The following is a 26,962-nucleotide window of genomic DNA, read 5'->3' on the forward strand; positions in this document are numbered from 1 at the left end:
GTTTCCCCATGAACACGCAGGAATTCTGTCCCTTTTTGTTTCTGAAGCTGAGTGGATGGGAAATGTTTCCTTTGACACACAGCCATATAAGTCAGGATACATTGCGTTGGCTGAGGGATGTGGCTAACGTCCCTTTGACAGGCTTTGCTATGGAGATACCACTGATCTGGGGGACATTGTTCCACTCACAGCAAAAGTGATTGCCAAATTGGAAAAATATTTTACAAAATGACTATAACATCAGGTCTTAGCCCCACTCTTTATGAACATCAAATATGCCAGACTGAAGCCTTATTTTCCATGCCTGTGATCTAAATGTAGCTACTTAGGGGTTTTCCTATTTCATTTTAGAACTAAGAAAAACTTACAACACACTTCAATGATACTTTGAAAACCTTTTTTTTAAGAGAAACTACCAGTTGTAACCAGAATGCGTCAAAACGGAATGACATGAAGAGAAAATTTCACCTGTGCCACAGTGAAGGATAACATTCAGTGAAAATCAAAGACATACGAACCTATTGAAAAGTGATGCTTAGAATTGCGGAGTTGTGAATATGTGGTATGTAGTCACATTTCAACGTGGATAGGTAGGCTTCTCAGGAAAGTACAATTCTAACATTTAGGAAGAGAAAGGAAAGGTAACTGAGCAGAGAAAAGGATTATTATTTCTGATAAATGATGTGAAGTAACAAAAGTTGGTATTGGGGAAGAAGAGTTCATGGACTTTCACTTAATATTAAGAAATAGGTATCTAAAAGAGGTGAAAGGATACTGATTTAAAGAGCTTTCCATATTTCATATGTGAATTTGAAATGTTATCTGATGACCCACTAAATGGGTTTACATATAATAGCAAATACTCATATACTCAAGAGGAAAAGCTACCTTAAAATAACTGAAAAACTTAGAGGCAGTTCTCACACATCTGTTGAGCTTGTTAAAAGCAGATTCTAAAGCCCCTTCACTAGATATTCTGATTAAGTCTGTGGTAAGGCCCTAGAATACACATTTATAACAGTGTATTCCACCATCACCTATCAGGAAATTTAGATGTACGTGGTCCTTGATTTACACCCTTGAGAAACTGCCTAAGGCTTATTATGAAGTTTAATTTTCCGCAGGGAATTTTAAAATACTTGTATCATAGTAGAAAATGCCACAGACTATCTTGAGTCACCAATGAACAATTCCAAGTTCAATGTCATTTTTTCCTCATAAGAATCTTCTACTTAATATTTCTCTAAAATTAAAAGATGAAATAGTCTAGACTACAACAGAAAGATACCACAGTACTTCATGTATGGTAAGCATTGTTTTGTCATACTTTTAATTCAATTATGTATGGCACAGGGTAGCATATGTTTATTACTGTATATTTTTGTCAGAATAGCCACTGCTTTACAACCTATTCTTCTCACAGCAGCCAAAGTGCTCTTTCTGAAAAGTCAGAGTCTTAATCTCAGACCTCCATCACAACTGGAATAAGATCCAGTCACCATGGCCCGAAGGGCCTTAATTAACTGGCTGCCTATGGCAACCCAATTCTTCCCTCTCTCCCTTCACTGATTTTGCTCCCACCATAATGATCTGATTACTGAAACAAGCCTGTATATCTTTTCCCCGTCCTCCTAGATATTCACACAACATGCTTAGTCATTTCAATCAGGCTTCCCTGCAAACCATGCTACACATCAAACTTTGCATCTGGAGCTGTGATTTGGTAAACAGAGCTGTGCAGAATCCTGCATAGCAAGGAATGGCATCAGGCAGGCATCAGGCATGGCATTCATGCTTCTCTAAATCTGTTTAAAATAGACCTCCCCAAAAACGATCACTTTCTCTCCTCTTACCCAGCTTTATGTTTTTCTTCATAGCACTCAGAACTATTTCTAGAGGTTGCCTGACAGCATCTAAGCCTTCTTTTCCATACTTAAGAAATTCTCTGCTTTATAAATTTAAGTGGAAAGTTGAGACTTGTTCCCACTCTAAGTACTGAAAAGCCAGATACTTTTTCAGCTTCCCTTGCAGCTAGGCAGAGCCATGTGAGCTTGTTCCACCAATCAGCTGCACACATATCAAACTTTGCATCTGGAGCTGCGATTTGGTAAGCAGAGCTGTGCAGAATCCAGCTTAGCAAGGCATGGCATTAGGCAGGATTCTATATTGTACCGCTTCCTTAATAGTTCTCATGACAAAAAATTAACCTGCCAATGTATAACCACAACCAGCAATTACATGATACAAGGTTAGTTTTTTCCCTGGATGTTTTTTGCTATTATAAATATGACTTTACTATATGTAAACTTGAAAACTTACCATATACATTTTTATTCCTAAAAGAGGACAGTTAGTGCTTTTGTATCCCTGTTAACAAGTTTGTATAAATACTTACATGGATCTAAGAAGAGTTACTAAATTGCACTTTCAAATGTTTTTTTTTTTTGTGAATATAAATTATTGCATTTATAGGTATTTAAAATTTGCTTTAGTTTCAGTATGTGGCTTGATCTAGTTCTGTTTTACTTCAAGTCAATGTACTAATGAGAGTCAAGGGATATTCTAAAGGAAGAGCAACAATTTGGTTTGGTCTGCCTATCTTTTATAAATTTTATTTTTCTTGGCATGTATGCAGAAAGCTACCCAGTAGAAAGCTGATGTACTTTTTTAAAGGAAAATTCCAATGTTAGATATAGAAAGTGACAGTATTATGCATAATTACCTAAGTAATTACACTTGCACAGGTTTGAAAATTTTTAGCCAGGAATGCTTAATAACATTTGCCTGGGTAAATGAGACAGCAAAACAAGTGAAACGCCTCAGGGCATGGTCATCTATTTAAGCATCCACTTGGATTTTCAAGATAATTAGTCATATAATTGCTTGCCTAAACTTCATAGATTCATGTAAGTAATTGTAAATTATTAAAAAGCTGTGTGTGTGTTTTGCTTTCTATTTTCTGCCAATAAAATTATTAAGGAATGTACTATGTTCACATTTCATCATAGAAATCTTCAAATAAGAAGACAATGTAAAGCCCTTGATAAAGATGCATAAACAAGTGAATCCATTCAAAGAAAACACTTAATATAGCTATTTGGACAACCATGTTTTTAGGATGAATTCTTATGCTCAAATCATATAAGTCTGTTCATCTGTTCTTACTAAGATTTTTAGGAAATCTTATGCTGTATTCAATACAATGAGGTTTTTATGTTTATTAATTCTGTCTTAAATTACTACCTAAAGGCTAGACATAATAGCTTCCTCTCATATAGCTGATTTTCTCCTTTTCATAACCTGGTCAGTGGGTGGTGGAAAAACTTGAGCCAAATAAATATGAACAGTCAAAGTATTAACCTCAAAATTTCATTATAGCCATTTTGACCCAAATTCTCCTGGTTTTGCTCACCAATCCTCTTCCTATTGATTTTTAAGCATCATTTCATTTCATATTCTGCCATTGTTATCTTAATATCTTGAGTTATAAATATGTAGAGACTCAAGAAAAAAATATGTATCCTTCTAAGCAGCATATCTAATAAGCAAGACTAGAAGACCTTTGAAAATGTTGAACTAAACTTCCTTTGAGAAGAGTGCAAAATACATTTTATCAGCTGCTGGCACAATGAAACACATAGTCTTAACTCAGAGAAGTAAGACTTACTACACTAAAGACTAAAATTAACCAGTCTTTTTCTCATTTGAGGTGTGTGATTCCATGTTAGAAGGCAATAAATGCAACCCTTAGAGGCATAGTACTTAAATGAGCCAACTTTAGTTTTCTCCTTTGGTTTGACAAAATCCAACTTTGTTTACCTCAAGGGCATGATGAAAGAACATCTACTTGCTCAGACTTTTTGAAGTGTAGAATGAAATGAAAGGAAGAAGAAGTATTGTGTAGTAGTTTTGTAGCATTAACCGATTGTAGTGCTAAAGGATATAGGCATGGTGAATATCGGTCAGTGCTTTTATTATTTCATTGAGACAGTAGTTCAGATGATTCAGAAAGTAAATGTGTTCAGGTGTATCTGTAGTGTTTCAAGGACTCAATTCAGGAAGGTAAAGACACTGGTCAGGATGGACTGGTATTAAAATTGAGAAATACACTAGTGTTTCTTCTGGTTTCCCGTACTAAGCACATTGTACCCATCCCTGGGAGGCAGACATCATCCATGAGAAGTGAAAGATATATGCAGAGATTGTTAGTCAAGACAGTCATATAATTAGGCATTATCAATAATACCTAAAAGAATATTCATCATAAAAAAGTATTTTTCTATTAGTTATATTAAAGAACATAGACTATAAAAACATTCATTCTTGTATGAGAATTAAAAATACAGGGAGGACAGAGTAAAAGAATTTAAAGGAAAGTGAATTCTGGGACCATGGATATAAATTTTGATTGACATTGTTAAAAAAAATTTCATAATATTGAAATATCAAAGTGAAAGGTAGTTAGAAAGAAAAACTTCCATACAACACCCTGAATCAGGGAAACTTTGTAAAGAATTAGAAGCCAACAAAATTTGTCCCTTTAATATATTCATGTATTAAATAGTCACATCACTTTTTTCAGAAGAAATCATATGGATCAAGAATCACTAGAATTGTCCTAATATAGCCTTATCAAAGAAAGGTTAAATACACATAGGAGAGGATCTTTTTGCTACCTTCCCCCCAATTCTAGCAATGGTAGAAAGTATTTAACTAAACTGGTACAGTATTTGGAATCTATGACTATAAGTAAAAGGACAAAACTAGAAGCAGAGGTAAGACTCCTTACTGGGAAGGAGTTTTCCCAGAACTTCAATTCCCAGCCTTCTACCAGTACAGTAACAGTACTTTGGCTTTGCTATGGTTTATAACCAACCAACAACCTTTTCTAAGCTTTTCAAAGTAGCATTTTGAGACAAAACTGGAATAAAATTAGATTAGAGAAGCCCAGTGACATTTTCCTTGTAAGTGGTGAGTTCAGTGTACACTGGAAAGTTAAAACTGGTAACACCATCAGCTACCAAGAACTGTGAGCAGAATCTAAAAGAGGCATCGTTTTTGTTTGAGCAATCAAGAATTCTCTTTTATTGAACCAAGACAGCAGATAGAGAAGGAGGCTCTCAGAGGAGAAAAAAAAAAAAGAAAAAGGAAAAAAAAAGATCTTTCAACCTGAGGGATCTAGAGCTACATTATTATTTCCCAATGAAGTAAGCATTAGTTTTCCGAAGAAATACTTGATTCCTAAGGAAGCAAACTTGTCACTTGCGTTGTAGAAAACATATGAAGAATGGCAAACTGTTATTTGAATGAAGAAATTTGAAATACAGGCTCAAATTCTGCTGTCTTTTTTATTTAAAAATTTAGCTACAATTAAGTATTGTTTTTCAACATGTTTCTTCTTCGAAATTATTTTATCAGTTGCAGAAGTTACTGAGTTCTCTAAGCTCTTTCTTAAAATTTATTAGAAGTACGCTTTGATACTCTATCATGATGTCAATGAGATTAGCAAAAAAAATCATATCATAAGTGTTTTGACTGTAGCATAGAATACATTTGATAGTTTAAAATATAGAGAATATATTTTAAAGTTTCATCTCCCATTCATCTTAATCAAACCTGTTTCCTGGGGCTAGAAATGGAAATAAAAAGCAGAGGATTTTAAGGATTTCTGCCTCTAAAAAATCACAGGCAGACTTACAACCTGTAAACATAAAATTCATAAATCGTCATGCAGAGAAATAACCATCCCAATTTTCCCACTGGAGCTGCCACTGCTGCTATGTGGGGGGCTGTCAAGAAGCTTACGGAGTCAGAGCACGCTAAATTAAGCTGTGGTAACAAACAATTCCAAAAGTCTCAGTGGTTCACACAACAAGGGATTTTTCTGTGTTCACACAAAGTCTGGTGCAGATATGAATAGCTTTCCAGGACAGATATTTTCCATGTAGAGATTTCGTGATACAGGCTGCTTCAATCTTATGGTTCCATAATTTTTAATAAAGCTTTCCCCATAATCACTGCAGCAGAGAAACAACTACGGGATCTCAAGTGGGCTTTTTCACGCTTATGCCCAGAGGTAACCTTTGCCCATGGGCCAGGACTAGTCACCGAGCCCTAGTTGGCAGAAATGCAGTCTTCTGTGTGCCCACAAGAGTAAGGTAAACAACCAGGTACTGATAGGCACTTGTAATTTCTACCCCCTTGAGCAAAGGTTACTGACCTTGCTGAAAATTACGTGCAATAGTTGTTTTTCTGAAGAGAAGAGAGAGACCCTAGCTTTCATCAGATTCATTTAAAAATTAAACATTCTAACAAGCTTCTTTTAGAAAAAGGTACAGATTTATACTGAGGAAGGGAAAGCTTTGAAATTTAGGCAAATTCCCAGACTTTAGAAGACCAGTCCATAGAAGACTTAGTCTCATTATTCATAATTATCTTGCCCCAAATTGCCTGAATGATTTCAATTACACACTATATTACAACTGTTCTAAGTTCTGGCAATAGGTAATTTTCCAACATTAAAAAAATCCTAATAGCTCTGAATATGTTAAGGCACTTTCAGTCATTCATAATATTGTGTAAAACAGTTCAGATTGATTTCTTTGTAACAATGCTCATAATATCGATCCTCTAAAGAATAGGTGGCCTAATTAGGAAAGGAATTATACTGGGTGGAGGGATAAGCAAATTTACTACATAGGGAACTTTTAAAATTTGGAGAAAATGTCAGATTCTGAGATATTGCCTACTGCTTGAAAAAAAAATTTAAGAAAAAGTAGGTTATTCAACAAAGAGTCCACAGTTCAAGTATTCCTGGAGCACTATTATGTGACAAACATTGTGCCAACTGCTGGGGCTATAGTAACATCCACAGTTGCTGCTCTGTGCCAGCACTACTTGGCATTTGAGCATTAGAATGCTCTTAGCTGCAAGTAACATAAAATCCAGCTCAAAGTAGGTTATGAAATAGGGAAATTTATCTTACATTAAAAAAAAGTGGGTGACAACTACAGGATTAGTTAATTTAGCATGCAAAAGGATGTCATTAAGGGTCTAGACACTGCCTCTGCTTTCTCACTGCCATCCTCATCATTTTGACAGCTTAGTTGCAAGTTGGCTACAGCAGCTCCAGGCATCACATATTCATACATCAATATTTAAAGTCAGGAAAACAGGAATTTCCTTGTTTTGTGCTCCTTTTAAAGAATGAAGAAAACCGTCTTAGGAATTTCTCAGATGGTCTTCTCTTCTATAATTAATTACAATTATGTCACATATTCTTCCTAAAGTTATTACTTGGCAAGTATAATGAGGTCATAATGATTATATTAGTAAATACTCAGCCACTGGGGATGGAGAAGGGACTAACTTCCCTTTGAGGACATGGCAACTTGAGGAAAAAGAGAATGATCAGGATTCTGTTGGCAGGAAAGAGGTTGGGCAATGGCTAGTGGGTAGGTAACCAACAGGATCTTCCTCACAGATGCATTCCATCATTGGACCCTCAAGGTAACCTTGTTGGGCAGAACTGTCATCTTCCTCTAGAGACAAAGTGAGAGGTCAAGTTACCCAGATCCGCTAGCTATGAACTAAAGGAGTTGGGATTCAGCAAAGAGAATGTGTGACCTTGAGGTCCAAATCCACCACATAATATCTGGTGAATTTGGTGAAAGAAGACTACCCATCACTGAAATACATCTTGTCCAAATTCACAGCCCTCTTTTGAACTTGCCTTAATTCTGTACTTCAGTTTGTCCAAACGTCTTAAATAAGTGTTATTGTAGAGTATGACTAAGGAATTTTGAAGTAATTGTGGTTGAGATTATGAATTATTTGCCTCAAAAATCTTTATTTTTCCCTCCCCTTCACATGTGTTGATACACTTGTAATATTACAGCAAAAACTATGTAAAGGGTTTACTATAGGGGGTTTACTGCAAATTATGTTGAAGACATGATACTTTTAAACACCTATAAATTCTTTCGGTTTTCAAGATTTTCTTAAATTTGATTAGAATAAAATGAAATTTAAAAGCAGAGAATTTTCTAAGAAACCTAGGAATCAGATTGAAAGAACTAAAAAGAAATTCAGATATCATATTGTTTAATCACCTCCCTACACCACAGTATTACAAATGAAGAACCTTGTTTAATACAGAAAATACCAGCTTGCAAGGATGCTGGGAATAAAAGGCTTAGTATACCCAATAATTATCTATTTGATGTATCCTATATAACATGTACAAGAGTCTCACAGTAATAAAACCAACATCAATCCCAATAATGTGACTACTGAAAACAATTTGTTCTTTTGGAGGGGTGCATTTTTTTAGGATATAGATGACTAGAGACATACAGTCAAATTTCTCTGTTTTATAGCCATTTGGAGTATTTTCTCTCTGTGTGATTGTGTCACTAACTGGATTCATATTTAGAATCATTATTTTATTTTATTTATGGACAGATCCAGATTTCTATCTAGATTTATTTTCCTTCTGCCTAGAGGAGTTTCTTTAAGATTTTTGTATTTATGTTTATAAGTTTTATCTTATTTTATTGTAGACTTTGAGATTGTTTTTGCTTTTTCAAAATTTACTTTTTCTAGGGCTCATTGAAAAAATGGCTGATTCCAGATGTGAAATCAAAGATACATATAATGAGCCTGAAAGAATTTCTCATACCAATTAGCAAGGAAGCCATCAAAACCACAAAGCTCATACCAGAGGTTGTTTGCAGGATGCTGTGATTATTTGGAGTCAAAGGATAACAAGGATAAAAACAGATCAGTCACCCTACCCCAGATTGTTTTTAATCTGAAAAAAAAAGTTAGAAATCAAAACAAATACACTTTAAAGAGACCCAATCAATAGGGAATTAGAATACAGCTGCAGAAAACATGGGTCCAAAGAAGGAACTGAAGGAGTGAGCACCAAGAAATTCAGTCCAAATATCAACTATGGTGGTCCCACATTGGCAGTTGTCTTCCTGGTTGAAATGGGAAGTGCCCTTAAGGAACAAGGTCTCTCCATTTGATTTACATTTAAGTTCAACTTTGTTATAAACTCCACAACACTTTGTCATTATGCTTGCTTTCAATAGCCAATCATTTTTTAAAGCAATTTTAAAAAGAAAATTTATTCTGCTTTAATGACATATTTCTAATTTCCATGTTCTTCATTCCTTTATGTAGATCCAGATTTCTGTCTAGACTTATATCCCTTCTGCCTAGAGGAGTTTCTTTAATATTTCTTGTATTGATGTGTTTAAGTGATGAACTCAGTTTTTGTATGCCTGAAAAATCTTTATTTTATCTGTTTTTTGAAAGATATTTTCACTGGGTATAGAATTCTAGGTTTGATGGTTCATTTTTTCTTTTATTACTTTAAATAAGTTGCTTCATTCTCTTTTGATTTACATTGTTTCCAGTGAGATTTCTGGAAACCCTCTATGTAATGTGTCTGTCCTTACCTATCTCACCCTCACCTTCTTGCTTTTAAGATTTTCCTCTTTATCACTGGCTTTAAGCACTGAGATTATGATGTGCCTTGGTTTAATTTTCTTTGTTTATTTTGCTTAGGATTACTTTGAGTTTCTTTGCTTTGTGGGTTTATAGTTTTCATATAATTCAGAAAAAAGCTGAGCCATTTATTCTTTAAAATACTTTTTTTCTGTTCCCTTCTCTTTTTATCTCCTTTGGGGTCTTCAAATTATTCATATATTAGGCTTCTTGAAATTGACCTACAGTTCTCTGATATGCTCCATTAATTTCTTTTCAGTATTTTTTTCTCTGTTTCGTTTTGAAGACATAGCACTTCTATTGTCTGCAGTTTATTTTTCATCTTGGGCATTTTATTTCTTATTTCTAGAAACTGAATTTGGCTTTTAAAAAAATGTCTTCCTTGACTCTACAAGTTTAATCTTTCCACTACCATCTTGAATACATAAAATATGACTGTAATAAACTTTTTATGTCCTACTCTGCTAATTCTATAATCTATGTCATTTTGGGTCAGTTTCTATGTATGTATTTTTTTCCCCGTCATTAAGAGTTGAATTTCCCTACTTATTGGCATGTCTATATAATTTTGATTGGATGCCAGATGTGAAAGTTACCTTGTTGGGTGCTAAATACTTTTTTTTTATTTTACTCACTGAATTTTGTTCTAAGATTCAGCTAAGTTATTTAGAAACAGTTTGATCCTTTTGACACTTGTTTTTAAGCTTTTTTAGGTGGGGCCAAAGTAGCCTTCATCTAGAGCTTATTTTCCTTACCATTGAGGCAATGTCCTTATGAGTCCTCCACCTGATGTCCCAGGTTTTAGGTGGTTTTCTCCATTCTGGCTTGTGGGAGCACAGACTATCCTGACTTTGTTTCAAGCTTAGGTGATTTTTATGCCTGATGCTTTTGGGTGGAGCTCTCCCTGGCCTTTGGTAGTTTCTATATACACACATATTAATCAGTACACAGAAGAAGACTGCAGATCTCTGGAGCTCTCTCTCTCTCTCTCTCTGTGCAGCTTCTTTCCTTTCCAGTACTCTTTGCTGTGAACTCCAGCCTCCTTGGTCTCCCTGGACTCCCAATTCTGTCTCCTCAACTCAGGGAGCCTGTGGGGCTCTGCCTTGGTTCCCCATCCCTGGACTACAGCCTGACAACTTTCTTCGAGCAGGAGGAAATCATGAGGAAACCATGCAGCTCAGCATGTTTATCTCCTTTTCTCAGGGACCACTGTCCTGAGATGCCTGTTGTCCAATTTCTGTAAACATTTTTCTCATATGTTTTGTTGGTTCTTTTAGTTGTTTAAGACTAGCAGGTAAGTCTTTTCTCTGTTACTTCATCTTGGCCAGAAGTAGAGGCCCACTTGTTTCTTTTCACCATGAATATTTTTATCTAGACTTTATTTTGAATGTTAGACATTGTTTTCATGAACTACAAAGTAATATTTAAGGAAGTATAACACATGGAAAGAATCTTGGACTACTACTCCAGAGAATTAGATTATAGATCCATTTTGTCTTTTGTATGGTTGCATGACTATATTTCCCTTGACCTAAGGACATTTGAAAATAAAAAATGAGGACCAATTTCTTTGGTACCACACAACTCAATCATTTCATGAATCTATAAAACTCAATAAAGTTCAAGAAGATTTTAACTCATTTTCAGAAGACAGAGGCTGTAGGAGTGGTACCAGACTTAGGAGAGCAGAGATAACCTTAAGAAAAGTGCATGAAGAAGGGGTAAAAATGAGCAGAGAACCAGGCATACTCAGGAATTGGAGGTCCTAGAAACAGCAAGGAAAGATAGGGGTTGAGGAAATATAGGGGGGGAGTATGATATGGGATTGAAAACAGGACGATGGATTGAAAGTCTGAGATGAAATTGTTCACTAGATTTAGCAATCTCAACAGTGCCAATAAGGGAAAAGTAAAAATGCATATTGCATCAGGTAGCTAGAAACTCCTATATTCTAAATTCTAGCAGAAGGATCAAATATTTACACCTGGCACTTATACAGCTGTTTGACATAATAGTAATACTAATAATGCCAATAATAAAACTCCCTGTTGTGCAAACCAGTGTTTGTAGGGGAAAAACTACAAATAAAATGCTCATAAACATCTAGATTGCATTCTTAAGGACTACAAAATACAATATTTATTTAGAGGATGCTCTTCCTGAGGAATTGTGGTCAGTTCCAGAGGAATCCTATCAACGATCTATATCAAACCTCATGTACCAGGCTAAAGAGACTTGAAACAAAATTTTTGCCCAAAGTCACAAAGCTAATTAATGCTCAGTATGGTTTTAGTACCCAAATCATCAGATTCTTGAGTAATAGCCTCTCTCAATCACACAAAGCTGCTAGTAGGGGAGCTTGGACTCAGTTCATATTTTTTACCAGAATCCTCTTTTTATGTGTCATGTCTTTGAACACAGTATTAGAGATAGAGGTTTGTTCTGTGTTGACACATTAATATAAAAACCTGCTTGCTGACTTTCTGGCTAATTTAATAATTTTCTCCTCATTGTTAGGGTTATTTAACAAACCGAATTAACTGATCAAAGTATAACAGAACGTGAGCCTTATTTGTTAATGTGGCTCTTTCACATTCTTTAAAAGGATTGAGTTCATGAACAAAAAATAGAAACATGACAGTAAACCAAAGGCCCAATATTAAACCGACATAAACCAAGGGATGAGAGACAAACTCATGACCTTGATAGCTCTCATGTAAGAATACTAAATGATTCATAAAACTAGAGTGATAGTCTAAAGAAACCTTTATATGCCATTTTGTAGAAAACAGTAAGTATCCTTACTGACTGGCCAGTATATTCATCTATTTCTGTACATAGAATTTGCATCCTATTTCACTGATATAATTTACATTTGGCTGTAATAAGAATGTGCATTAAAATTGTGTTACTGATAGGATTAGTGCAGTGGTTAACAAATGGCAATGATCACATTTCTAGGTTAACAGCACTATTAAGTTGAATAAGGAAAGGTTTTGCTTCTGTGTCACTGTTCCACATGTGGGTCTATGATTTCCAAAAGGCAAGATGTCTTAGCTTTCTTTCAAAAAAATAAATTTCATGATTGTAGAGATAACAATTTACTAAGGAAAATAAACTATATTCTGGAGAAATCAGCAGAAATTCATAGGCCCTGAAGCCTTCCACAGCCAACAAATTTCTGTAGCTTCAGGCCTGACTAATTTTGTTGAACTGTAATACATTTGAATTCCTTCTAAATTCCTAAATTTGGGAAGATAATTTATTCTTATTTTACTATTGGAAAGGAAAGGAGGACTATGAAATCATTCCAACCATGTCTAAGAGTATTAGGATAATATGAAGGTTCCTATATTTTCTGTGTCCCCCTCAAAGGTGCAAAGATGAGAGATGACTGACTGCAGGTGAATCACTGTTCTATTTTATCTGGAGACCTGAGTGTTCTCACTGCTCTATTCCCTTAGGGGTTCATGTTCCTCTTCTTAAAAGAATATTGCCTGCTCTGTGAGCTAATGATTTGTTTGGAGGATGTAAGTCTCAGAAGTGAAGATAACTGCACAGCTTTTGTTATGTATCTTTCAAATCTTTGATCTGCTTTTTTTCCTGAATATGGGACCCCTCAACAGCATAATTAAAGATGTCTCTTCAAAGAAGAAAGGCAAAATTTGAAAACCTAAAAGCTGCTTAGATTCCCAAATAACATTTCTTTATTTTTTCATTTTGTCAATATACTTGGTGTTGTTTTACATTCATGTGATAATTGCATGGTAATCAAAATACAGTATTAGATTAAAGGGTTTCCCCCTCAGGATTTTCTAAGAAGGCAGGGAACTCTGAATCTTGCTTTAATAAGTGGTTAGTACAAACTAGTTTATGGCTATGACATACATGCCCACTTTGAATTCTATTTAATTTGACAAATACTTACCTGGTATCTAGCAGATGTTAGACATTATGCCTTCTTTTGTAGGGAATACCAAGAATCAGGACCTGTTTTCAAGGGGCTCTTACTCTCTTTGGGCAGTAAGGCAATAACAGAAATGGCCATGTTAAGATGCAGAATATGACAAATGGAAAGTGCCTGGAGAGAAATGAATGACATTCAATGTGGGAACAAAAAGAAGAGACACAGTCAAGTGAGAAAGGGGATAAGGGAAGATTTCAGCATTTGAGAAGGACCTTGCAAGACCAGTGAGAGCTCCCTGCATGGGGCTGGAGCTGGGAGTAAGGTGATAATAAAGTATGTTGTGTGTGTCTAGTGGCCGTGGGTAGCTGGGGAAGGGAGGGAGTCAAAAAAGCTTGAGAAGCTTGTGCTTAATTTGTAGGCAGTGGGGAACCAATGAGGGTTTTTAAGCATAGCAAAGCCAGAATAATAAGAGTTGTGGTTTAGGAAATATTTTTGAATTATTTAAAAAGCCGATTTGAGTGTATATGATAATGTCCTACAGGTTTTACTTGCAAATAGAACAACTACCACTAAAAATGTTGAACATGCCAGTAGTAGAAGAACTAAATTCTCATTTACATTTGAATCTGAAAGATTATTATTAGTGGAATCTAAAAGATGCCACTTTTACAATGGCATAGCTCATCTACACATAGATTTCTAATCTCAGTCAAATGAATCACGAAAGGGATGTCCTTTTATGACATTCTAGAGAATTTAATCTTCTCCACCATATGAAGAGCTTTTTTTACTGTCTGAATAATATTTTGAAATCCATTTTTTGCTCCGTTCCTAAGCCTTTTAGGACACAACAGACCCTTATTAAAAATGTGGAGATAAAATATAAAAAGAATAGAAAAATAAATAGCTTTATAGAGTAAAAAATAGCAAGAGAGATTTTTAAAAAGCCCAAAACAGTACTGCAGCAAATAGACACATGGCTCTGATCAGAAACTAGTTTTGAGGAGTATTTTTGTCATGATTAACATTGTGATTTTATCCAAAACAAATCTGAAAATGTGAATAGCTCAACTTACTCTCTACCAAACCTTTTATCAGAACATGTAATCTAATAGACGGATCATATTTCCTCTGCTTTATCTCCTGGGCAGACAAAGTGGGAGATTAAAGACAGCTCAAAACAACAGAACAAACTGCCAAATATACGACAAGAAAACATTCTGAAAAAGCAAAATATTTTCTAAAAGTGGTTGGTTTACAGTTAACTATAAATATTTGTTGGGCACTTGAGCACATTGAAATTTAACAAGCCATCTGTTTTAAAACACTTCATTTTTTCCTTTTACCGTGCATATATTTGGAATGAGACTTTTCCTTATTTCATAACTAGAGGACAGACAGTGATAAGTGGTTTATTCTAATGTAAAGAGTCAATAACATTCATTTGTGCAGTTTACAATCACTTACTATTTACCCTATGTGGAAAAGAAAAGCCAAAAAAAACATTATTGTTCCATCTAAATGACTAAAGGGAAAAAAAGTTCCAAAAGAGATGTTTCTTTACGTTACAAAATTTTGCCTTATTCCATTGAATTATTCCAAAATATTAAAAAATTCTGCTTTAAAAGGTTTGACTTGCAAATAAATAATTATATAACCCAAAGTTGTGTCATAGGCAGTATTGTTTAAAAATAATTTTTTAAAATAACCTAACATTCTTAACTGAGGACTAGAGCATAGTTAAGTTGACACATATAGGTGACCCTCACATCCCTTCTAGTTATTTGTATTGAGTTTTGACTAATTATCACAAGAAAAAGTATGAAGGAAAGAGTAGAATTAAGAAAAATTACTATTAAATATTTTATAAATTAATATTCAAATTTGAATTGATCAAAAAATAGGAAAATTTGCTACATCAGAAAAGTGAGGTATACTACAGGTGCATGTCTATGAATGCCTGCTTTTGCCAATAAGGTACAGCAGTAAATATTTTTTAAAAAACACAAACTTCTTTTGTATTCCTTACAACTGATCAGTACATATTGCTGAATATTTAAGGTAACTGAAAAAAATACCCAGCGTGAGAATGGTGGTTTACCAAGTTCAAAAGAAAATCATTACCACTATTCATGCTTTCCTTAATCATCATTAAGTACAATAAAGCCAGTGGTTGAATAAGCCTTTACAATGAAAATGATTTAGTCATTAAGAATGACATAAAACTAAAGGGTTTTAAAAAATCAAAGCCTTACCTATTGGATCAGGTGCAATGTCTCTTCTATTCTCCTTCCACGACAGCAGGCAGCCAAGGCTTGTGGGATCTGCAGTTTCTATGTAATTGTTGACTGTCATCATTAACTGATGAGCTTTTGCTATTCCATAATGAACTTTTGTTTCATCCATTAGAGAGATGTTTGTTAGCTCTGCTGTTGTATCAAAAGCTTGCTGAAAGTATTCAGAAGCTTTGTTGTAACATCCCTAAAAAGTAAGAGAAATGATGTTTCAAGTTTTACCATTCCATACATCTGCTCACCTTGGCATGTACCACACAGAGATTTCAGCAGTTACAGTAATTCATTCCTCAATAAAAAAGAGATGACAAGTAGGGACTGTATTAGAATAAGGTTCTGAAAAGTTGTGATTACAAACCATACAATATCTTGAAGTTAATATACTAAGAAAAGCTGTATCTATCAAGTTGAACTGTGTGAAACTTAAGGTTTTTCTATATAAAAAATGGTCGAATATTAGCATTTTTGTTCGGTTCAATCTAAGACAGCAGCAAAAAGAAGTCTGGGAAAGGCTGTGTGAAGTTACACTGATTTGGATGGAATTTTCTTATTTATAGCACTGGATTTACCTAATGAAATATTTTTAACTAGCTTTTGTCTTCAAGTCACAGCAAGATATCATTTTCAGTCAACCCATTTATTTAACGGTCACTGAAAATAGATGTATATAACTGCTGATTCAGTTATTGCTCTTGTTTGCCCAAGTGTACAAACCATTCTTGACCGAGAACATGGAGGTATCCAATATTTCTAAAAAATATGATCTGGATAGCACTAGCACAACACTTAAATGTCTATCTTTTCTCTAAGTCTTTTGCAACATTTTATTGCAAAGATAAAGGACAAAATAGATGAACACATGTGACAAAACCAAACATTTCTATTTTTAAAAACAAAGAAGTAGAATTATCTATTGTTGTATTCAAACTTCTGATTATTAGGCTATTTATTGTTTTAGGTGAGATTCTTAATTAGGAAAATTAGAGACCATAAGTAAATGGACATATATTCAGATTTCCAGAATTATTGTGTTATAATGAACTCATTCATTCATCAGACAACTACTGTGTGCCAGGCCCCATGCCAGGCAGTGGTGGTTCAGCTGTTAACAGAGTTTACTATGCCTAAAACTTATTAGGTCTTACCCAACATGTATTTTTTCCTTTAAAATAGAAGCATTATAGTTATTTATAATTACTTAATTGTAATTATGTGTAATTATTCTTCCCTCAAATTGTGTTTAGTATTCATTCACTCTTTAGACACACACAACTGCTATAAAATGTGTCAACCTAAGTTTCTCTAGTTTAAAACATTACTAGAGCATTTTTATACATACCATTTTGGAGTGAGGTTTCATTAATGTGCATTGTATTTCCAGATTTTTTTACAAAGGGTTTAATATCTAACTTAATATCTTCTCCAAAGGGTCTGTCCAACCTTCCACAGTTCATTTCTGTTATCAGTTAATCCCTATCTTATTATAAAATTTAGAAGATTCCAGTAAGTAATCCTGGCAATCTTAAATATGAATTTGAGAATATACAATTGAATTTATGCACTTCATATATGTATCTTATTGGAAGAGACTGCTTTATTTAATGTTATAAATATCACTAATAAACATTCAGTGGACAATTTCAGACAGGATTTTAATGACATCACAGACCTGGAAACAAAGCTTACATTATTACACTATAATAGAGAATTTTCATGCATTATTCTGATTCTTACCAGATCCTTCTTAGTTTCTAAAATGTCACTCTATCCAATAAGCAAGCTCAAAATTATATGGACATTTTCTCAGTACTAAGGAAGAATCATTTTTTATATATTTATATTTTAGTGTTGGAACTACCATTATTTTAGCTATGTGATTATTAGGTGATCTTATTAGGAAATGAGAAATCTCACAGTCTATACCTAGTTATTTTCCTTCAAACATTCTCATTAGATAACTACATTAATTATACATTTTCACCAAAAGATCACATCAGGAGTGTGGGATGGGTGGCCCATCTTCCAGGACTATATAGTAAAAGGTAAACTAATTAGGATAAAGGATATTTTTAAGATGTGTTAACTTGAATTATAATAACACCAAATAATGCGAGAAAACAGCAACTCCATTTTTTTTCAAATACAGCTTTTTATTATAATTGAGGTCTTATATTATTTCTTGGAAATTATTGTTAAGAATATAATTTGAATACATTGCATGAATAATATGAAGCCAGAAAAGGTATAATGAAGTCACTCTGCAGAGGGCCTTAAAAGGTAGACTGACAAGTATCAGCAATATTACATTTGCTTTTAAAGATTCAGTACTAGTTTTCAAAATGCTAAAATGTTGTATGAAAGTAAAATAGAAGTTTGGAATTTCAAAAGTGAGAGAACACTACTTTATAGTGGTATAAAATAGGTTACAAATTTATTGACTGCTTCAATGAACCCACACATTTTTGCTCACAAACTCCACTCTAAGTTCACTTCTAGGCACTGGAATTAAAAAGTAAACAAGGCAGATAGGGTCCCTGTTCTCATTAAGCTTCCACTCCAGCCAAATTAAACAACAAGAAAATACCATAAACAAGAAAACTATGATAAATGCTCCATGGAAAGTAAGCAAAGTTACAGAGTGACCCGGTGGGTACTTTTTTTCTTTTTTATATAATTATTTTATACTGGCAAGCAACTTTCAGTACTTCAATGCAAAGGGATGAGGAAAATGGAGATTTCAGATATTTTGGTAGGTGGGATACATTTTTATTTTTTGTTTTAACAAAAAAGATATCTGCGACTGAATGAATCTTTTGTCTTCTCCCTCAAATGGCTAGAAATAGTAGATTAGATTTCCCTATTTTAGATTAAAAAATGTTTTCAAGGACTCAAATTACTGAAAGGCTAGCTGTGATTAAACGATGTTCTTTATGAACAACAATAATGTCATCTTATAAAATACATACACCTCTTCAAAGCACTTTCAAATGATTTTTTATTGAGGTATCATTGACATATAACATATTTGTTTCAGGTGTAAAATGTCATGAAGTTGGTGTTCGTATATATTATGAAATGATTGCAATAAATGTACTTAGCATCTATCATCCCACATAATTATGAATTTTTATTTCTTGCAATGAGAACTTTTAAGGCCTACTTTCTTAACAAATTTCAAATGTATAAAACAGTATTATTAACCAAAGTCACCATGCTGTACACTACATCCCAAGACTTATAAATGGAAACTTGAACCTTCGGATCACCTTCACCAATGTGGCTACTTTTAATTAGGTTGCCAAGGGAAGGCCTCTCTGAAGATGTGGCATTTAGCAGATCTGAGTGATGAAGCCAGCAGTGTGAAGTGCAGATGGGAGGGCATCCGTGCAGAGCACTGCAGCCAAGGGAAATGTCCCAAGGCAGGAAGAAGCTCAACACGTGTAAATAGCTCCATAAACGTCCATTTGGCTGTGGCGGAGTGGATAAGGAGGAGAGTGGGGGGCAATAAACTCAGAGATTGGGGTGGGGGATGTGTGCATCTCATGTAGTATATTTCAGGTTGGGATGGGGATTAATAATTATGTTCTCAGAGGAATGGGAAATAATGGAAGTTTTTTAAGCTGAAAAATGACATGATTTGCTTTCATTTTAAAAGGATTACTTAGGCCTCTGTGTGGAGCAGGGAAATGGGTGTGAGCTCATTGCAGTAGCACAGGTGAGAAAATATAGTGTCATAAACTGATACAGTGAGAGCAGCAGAGAGAGAAGTGGGTGGATCTGAGATATGCTGTGGTGGCATAAAGGTCAGGGTTTGCTTCTGGATTGGATATGGAGCAGGAAGAAGAAAAGAATCAAAGAACATGCAGGTTTTTGGCTTGAGCAACTGGGTTGATGGATAATGATGCCATAAAGTAAGATGGGGAACACTGATCACACAGGGGTCAAAGGAGGACAGACATCCAGGTGGAGATACTAAGCAAGCAGTTGGCTTTACAGGTGTGGAGTTGGAAGGGGAGATCAGAGTCAGAGATACAAATTTTGGAGCTATCAGCATATGAATGGTATTTAGAGCCAGGGGCCTGGATGAGGTCAGCTAAGGGGAGCTGACAGCTGGAAAAGGTTGCCTATAAAATGCCTGAAAAATATTCTATTGCAGTTGAAGATTAAGTTCGTAGAGAAATAGAATTTAGGGGAAAGATGATGAGTTGAGTTTTTAACAGGTTATGTTTGAAGTGATCTAAGTGAAGATGGTAAGTGGGAAGTGAGATATGAGCCTAGAGTTGAGGGAGAGAGCTGAGCTGGAGATAGTAAGAAGCTCAACGTTATTGTGTACCCAAAACACGCTAGGAACACTACCAGGTACCATGCACATGTTTTAAAATTACTAATCCTTATATACCTGTTCTTCAAGGTATCTTGTTATATGAAAGATGAGGAAACAGAGGATCAAAGAATTAACTAGCCCAAGGTCACAGCTTAATAAGCAGCTGAGTGCAGATTCAAATTCAGGTGTGCAAAACTCAGCTAGTTCTTTGTTCTGCTACAGTTTCCTTCACAGAAAAGCATAACAGATAGCGTGTGATACAGACAGCTTGTGAAACTGTTCAGGTGTGTAAGTGGAACAAAGGCATTTAATACACTTTGGAAACATTCATAAGCAACTGAAAATTGGAGACATGAAATAATCACTTCTCAATGTTTTCCTAGGAAATGGTTTTATTGAACTAGAAGGTAATTCAGGATGTCATCAAGCTATCACCTTGTTGCCCAAAGATGAGAAGGAAAAATAACTATCACTTAGTTCTGATAAATTCATTTTGTTATATGTTTTCAGGTCATATTCTTAGTAATGATTTAGCAACTCAGGGTCAGCCTGAGAAGTTATAAGTAGATTTTTTTGACTCAAAGAAGTGGCTGCAAAGATTCATAGTATGCACAAATAAATGCAGCATTAACAATTTTAGGAACAAATCAAGCTTTGTCTTGAAGTCTATAATATCAATTCATTATAGTAGTATGTATTTAACACTATACTGTTTATCAGTGACCATTTATTACATTCAAATATAAGGAATTACTAAGGCATATGAATCAACTCATATATTTAAAGGCATATCTATATATAAAGATAGCATGAATACCTTGAATGCTCTAAATTATGTACTAGAATAGGGATAAACTGGTAGAAAATTAATGGGTAGTTGACACAGCCTTGGGATATTATTCATGTCTCTAGCCTTTTAGATATTAAACTCCACTTCAAGAATTAATAATCAGAGAATAGAACACATATTGATGAGATACAACATCTTGGTTTAAAAAAGTAAGAATATGCCAGTATAAAAGTATTACCCCTCAGAGGGGTTATTTTCCTTATGCTTTCCGTAATTAGTGAGGCAGGAGTTGGTGGGACATAGGCAGCCATTAGAACTCGTGGCCTCACTAAGGGGAAGTCAGGAGGGGACCAGGGCCAAGGCTTCACAGTAAATAAGGGGCCACTTCCTGAACATCCGAGGAATTCAGCGTGAAAAGCAAAGGGGTCTTCCTAGCAACAAGTCCCTGCCGATCCTGTGAACTTCCTTCTTTTTGGTTTACAAATCCTAGACACTGCAGCTCTAACAGCCTCCGCTCTTGGGGCCCCTCCCATTTAGAGGGAATCTTTTTCTTTCCTTTTCACTCCTCTTTAAAAACTTTGCTGGTTGCTCTGTACTCTTGGATGCTGGCTTCGTTTTTTGTTGCCTCCAAGACGCGATCCTGGGAAAAACAGCATCTCAAGCTATTAACATTAGGAAAATACAGGCTGATACTTGATGTTAGTGTCCTAATGACTGAGTTCTGGCATTGTTTGGTGGTAGGATAAAACAATTTGTGCCTTTTGCACTTCAGCTTTGAAGAACAATCTTTTGAAAAGTAAGACTACATCGATTTATTAGGAATGTCAATCCTGGTTTCTATAGGATAAACTCCCCTTAGATGGTTTGCCTCACAAGGGCATAAGCCGTGTTTGTTTTTCACCTCTGCATCCTGAAAAGCAAACCAAAGCACGTACAAGATGAAGGCGAGAGTCTCCAGAGGCGGTAGCAGGAGTGTGTGGTGGAGAGAACAGCCTGGGGGCGCAGACAGGGGAGGGTGTGAAGAAAGAGGGGAGACCAGAGCCGGAGGGAGACCACAGTCAGGGGGAGCCAGTGGTACCAGTAAGACAGCGCAGGAGAGAAGGGGGCAAGGAGAGTGAGAGAGGAGTAGAGAGGGAGGACAGTCAGCAGGAAAGGGGGTTTACGATCCCCAGGGACGGGAGAGAGAAGAGGCAGGTGGGCCCGTGAGAGCGAGAGGGGCGTGGACAAAGCAAAGAGGGACTGTGTTTGAAAGCATGTGCCTCCTACCAGGAGCTAAAGATTCATTCGTTAAAATTCAAATTCATTTCATTCATTCAAATTAATTCTGAACTCTGTTTCCTTTAATAAAAGTTTAATTCTGAAATTATCAGAATCAATTCTATGGCAAATTAAAGAGTGTAGTGGTTAAGAGTACGGGGTGGATAGCACTGGCGTTCAGAAGCTTGGAGGCTGGGGCGGGGAGCGGTGGGGGCAGTTTCCTGGAATCCTCTGAGCACTGGTAAAGGAGCATCGCATCATACCTAGTAAGGGTGCAGAGAATATAGATGGCACTGATGTCCCCCGCCAGGCATCATCCGAAGTGTTTTATGTCTACTCACTATAACCTTTTGAGGTGAGAAAACTGAGGCATTTAGACGGTAGTAACCTGTCCTGAGTCACAGATCTTGTAAGTGAAAGAAGAGAGCTTTCAATCTAACACTCTGGTCTCAGAGTTAATGTTTTTAATCACTACATACAATGCTTTCTCAAAAAGATTAAGATAAGGAATATAAACACAGCTTGAGAATGTAGCTACCTTCAAAAGTGATAGATCCTATTCATGATCAAATGAAATCCTAGCTAGAGAAATAAGCCTCTTTCATACAGGTTCTAAAGGAAAATCTGGGTAATAAAAGATAAAGACAGGAGAAAATAAATCAAAGGTCCATTATGACCAATGCATTTCACCAGTAATGGCTTCTTGAATGAGATACTTTTAGTTTAGACTTTTTCCTCCTCTTTCACATAATCAATCTGCTGCTAGAATTCCATATTTCCTTCAGAATTACTCTTGGGACTGCCCCCCCTTCTCCTGAGGGACCCAGCCAGGGCACCACAGATGGATTAATAAAACAAGAATTTGGAGCAAGAGAGGTGACTGTCAGTGTCAGTGGAGATGAGCCAATGGCTTTAAGGAAGTTCACTTGAACTGAAACATTTTAATTGCTCTTCAAATCCAAAATCACTGAGGATCTGCAGTGGGTGTGAAGACATGAATCAGTGTTAGCAGTTTGTGGTGACTGTGCCTAAGAGAACACTTAGGTCAGGGAAGAAGAGAAGAAAGGGGAAAGGGGGTTTCTCTTCCCAGCCACTGCCTTGTGCACGAAGCAATCCCTGCAGTTTTGGGGCATTCCGCATGATGTACTGTGGGAACGTGAGGATCAAATGGGAGTGGAATTTTAAAGCTCTGCAGATTTCTCCCTATAAGCAAGAAAGACATATACTCACTTTTTTATTGTAGATGTCCCCAAGCATTGTACTTGCTCTCACAACATCCAAGCTTTGAAAATTGTTTCTTGCAATTTTCACAACTTTTTTCAAGTACTTAATTGCTTCTGTCATCTCTCCTTGGCTAGAATAAATAAAACAGGAAACTACTGAGGTATTATCTCACTTCCAACTATTATCTCTCCGTACTGTGACTTATAATGCCACAGTAAAGAGAAGATATTTCATGTCTTTGCTTTAGAAAGTGCAAGACGGTTATGAGGATAATGAAATGTAAAGTGTAAATTTAAAACATACGTGGCTTGTCTTTTTTGGAGTAGAGTGAGTTAAAACTTAAACCTTTCAACCCTCGTGTTGCTGGTGGGACTATAAAACGGTGCTTTGGAAAAGAACTTGGCATCCCTCAAAAATTTTAAAGTACAGTTACCATATGACCCAGCAATTCCACTCCTACCCAAGAGAAAAGAAAACATATGTCCACACAAAAAACTTGTACATGAACGCTCATAGCAGTGTTATTCCTAATAGCCAAGAAGTGGAGGCAACCCAAATGCCTGACAATTGAATGGGTAAGTGAAATATAGTACAGTCATACAAAGGGGTTTTTTAGCCATAACAAATAATGAAGTTGGATATGCTTACATGCCAGGCTAAACCTTGAAAACATGCTAAATGAAAGAAGCCAGTCACACACACAAAAATCACATACTGTATGATTCCATTTACACAAAATGTCCAGAATAGGCAAATCCATAGAGACAGAAAGTAGGTTAGTGGCTACCAGAGGCTGGGGAGAAGAGGGAAAGGGGAATGGCTGCTAACGGGCATGAGGCTTCTTTTTGGAGTAACAAAAATGATTTGAAATTAAACAATGGGGGTGGTTGCACAGCTCTGTAAATATACTAAAAAGTACTGAATTATAGGCTTTAAAAGGTGAGTTGTATGATATATGAATTATATCTCAATAAAGCTTTTATCTAAAAAATAAAATAAAACCCTTAAAAAGGGTGAAATTTTCCATACTCCTTTGCAAATGAAGCCAATCCTTTGCAGGGAAGCATATATAATTCATAAAATATTTGCTGGAGGTATTAGAATAACTGTGATGAAAACTGAGTCTGAAATCCACCAACTAGATCTTGTTGTGATATGCCACTGAGATTTTGGAGATTGCTGAAGCAACTCAAATTACAAACACTGACTTTTTGGCCTAATCTTTTTTCTTTCATAGACAATAGAGGGGCACATCATTTAAAATAAAGATTTCAATGTATTAGATTCAGGAACTTCTACTATTTGAATTCTGCTCTCATTTTATAAATCTGAATCCCAAACAATTAGTTCCTCATGATCTGAATGCCACCCCAAGGATATACAAATCTTAGTTTCATATGAGTAAGAGCTAAACAGCAAGGGGAGAAAGGGGTGGAAAGAGTCTAAAGGTTACTCTAAAAGAGGGAATTATTTGAAAGCCAGTCTAAAAAGACAGACTCTTTCAGGAGCCAAATGTAGTGATGTCCTATGTGAAGAACACGTGGGGACCTACTGAAAGAGGTACATTCTCATAAAGGCAAAGGAGATTAAAAATCGAAGTGAAAAATTTTTTAGCAACCTAAGAGACAGAGAGTAATTTTGAAAACAGCTGCATTCAAGGTACAATATGCTGTAACTGCCTTAACAGAGCCAGTTGAAGCCAAAGTCCAGTCCAGGGAACATGTGATTGCTGATTTGAGACGTGCTGTAAAGAATTAAAATGTTATGGACAAAGCAAGAAATAATTTCAAAATAATGGCTCCAAATTAAGTAGGCAGAATAAATTCAATATCTGTTGAATGCCTGGATTTTTTTTTTTTTTAGCCAATCCCTAAACAGAATAGTGACTCTAAGATTATATGCAATTCCCTTGTTAAATTTTGCCAGAACCATTGAAATTCATTATTAATGGATAAAACCCAAAATTTAGAGATTTAAAAGTAACAGAAAAACCTATAATTGTGTTCAGTGGAATATAGTAAAGGAAAAACTCTAACTCCAGAATGTCTCTGAACCCTCTTTGCTTCCATAGTCAGCAATTCCCAGTGAGCATCTGTGTCATGACCCTTAATAAATCAGAAGATGAAATTCTGGAATACAGAGGTTGTTTAGAAATTGAGCTACTTCTTGCATGAACATTTCTTTATGTTTATACAGGAAGGATTTACCCATAGGAGCTCCAGATAGCATGGTGGCCAATGTGGCATATAAAGAAGTTTTGCTGTAAGTGTTGAAGTTATTGCAATTATAAGAAAATTTAGTAATATTATTACCATATTTCACAGATTCTAAGGCACACGTTTTCCCACATTTTAACATTGTGAAATCAGGATCTCTTACAACACGTGGTATCTTATAATCTGCATCAGACAATGAGCAGTCTGGTCATAGTTATTGCTGTGGGAATGAACTTGGTTTATATTCCTGGACATGACAGAACAATCACAATGCCTTGATTTTTCTGTCAACAATTATTTAAAGACAGTTTTGGAAAGGAATATGAGCACTGGTTGTTTTCTTAAAACCTTTCACTGAAATCTTCTCGAAGACAAAGTGCCAACTTCAAATTGTCAGGTGATTGGCAGAGTTTTCATAACTGGGAAGAAAATACTAGAGATGAAATTAGGGCACTATTTTCAGAAAGGCTATAGAACCAATGTTCTCGATAACACAAAAGGTAATATGTATGAAAAATATGATAGTGACAATTCTGAGTTAAAAGTGATACAGAAGAACTGGGCTTTGCAGAGATTTTGAGGAATACATTTATTTTATTTTTTATATAAATACTCAAGAGTAATTATAAAAATATGTATGAGTCTAAATAGCTCTTTTATTAAGCATAAAATTGGAATTCTAAGCAATAATAAAGTATTACATCACAGTTTTAGAATATTTTTCTTTCTTGGTAGTACATAAGGTACACCTTCCAACAGAAAGAATCTTAGATTCAGTGAAATTTGGAAATAAAACTACTCCCTCAGCATAATGGACTGGGTTAGTTCAATGGCTAGCAAATTTTTTATTAAAACTTTCTGGGAAGTTTAAAATTTACATTGAATTTATTATATATATAAGATGTGACTAGAACAATTAGTTTGAATAACTCTAAAACTGGTCTAATTATATTTCTAATAAATCTCTATTTGTATTAATTTAATTTTATGCAAAAGTTAACTTACCTAAATTTTTGTGCTTGTGTTTATATGATGTATGTCTAGTTATAAAGCAATCAGATATCCAACAGTGTTCTGCTTATATGTCAGCATGAAAATATCAATGGTTCCAAAGCTTACAAATTCATTTGCAAAATGTCATTCATTTTCCTGGCTGCAGTTAAAATAGCAAAATTTAACATTCACCCCAAATCTCTGAGCAAATAAAATTCAACACAGTCAGTTTTTCCCATCAGTGTCTATAAGAGATGATTGATGAGCTATGTATTATTACCATATGCAATAAATAGTTGAGAAAACGCCTTTTCAAAAGCAGTATAGAAGGTAATATTTGATTTTGAGTGGCAAGAATTGGAGATTTTTCACATCAGAAATGGTCACTATATTGAATAAGTTCATGATAAAACATATTAATAAGTTTAGAGTATTCATAAA

General features: G+C 35.3%; 1 protein-coding gene across 1 annotated transcript in view; it reads right to left on the bottom strand.

Annotated features, from left to right (window-relative positions):
- TTC29 (tetratricopeptide repeat domain 29) overlaps positions 1-26,962 on the bottom strand; it is a 268,223-nt gene that overhangs the window by 77,054 nt on the left and 164,207 nt on the right. The window contains exons 10-11 of the mRNA XM_036889136.2: positions 23,319-23,442; positions 15,679-15,904 (exon numbers count right to left, since the gene is read on the bottom strand). Coding sequence (XP_036745031.2) covers positions 15,679-15,904; positions 23,319-23,442 — 350 coding nt within the window. The remainder of the gene's footprint in view (positions 1-15,678; positions 15,905-23,318; positions 23,443-26,962) is intronic.

Source organism: Manis pentadactyla, chromosome 1, assembly GCF_030020395.1.
Source record: "Manis pentadactyla isolate mManPen7 chromosome 1, mManPen7.hap1, whole genome shotgun sequence".
Classification (NCBI taxonomy): Eukaryota; Metazoa; Chordata; class Mammalia; order Pholidota; family Manidae; genus Manis; species Manis pentadactyla.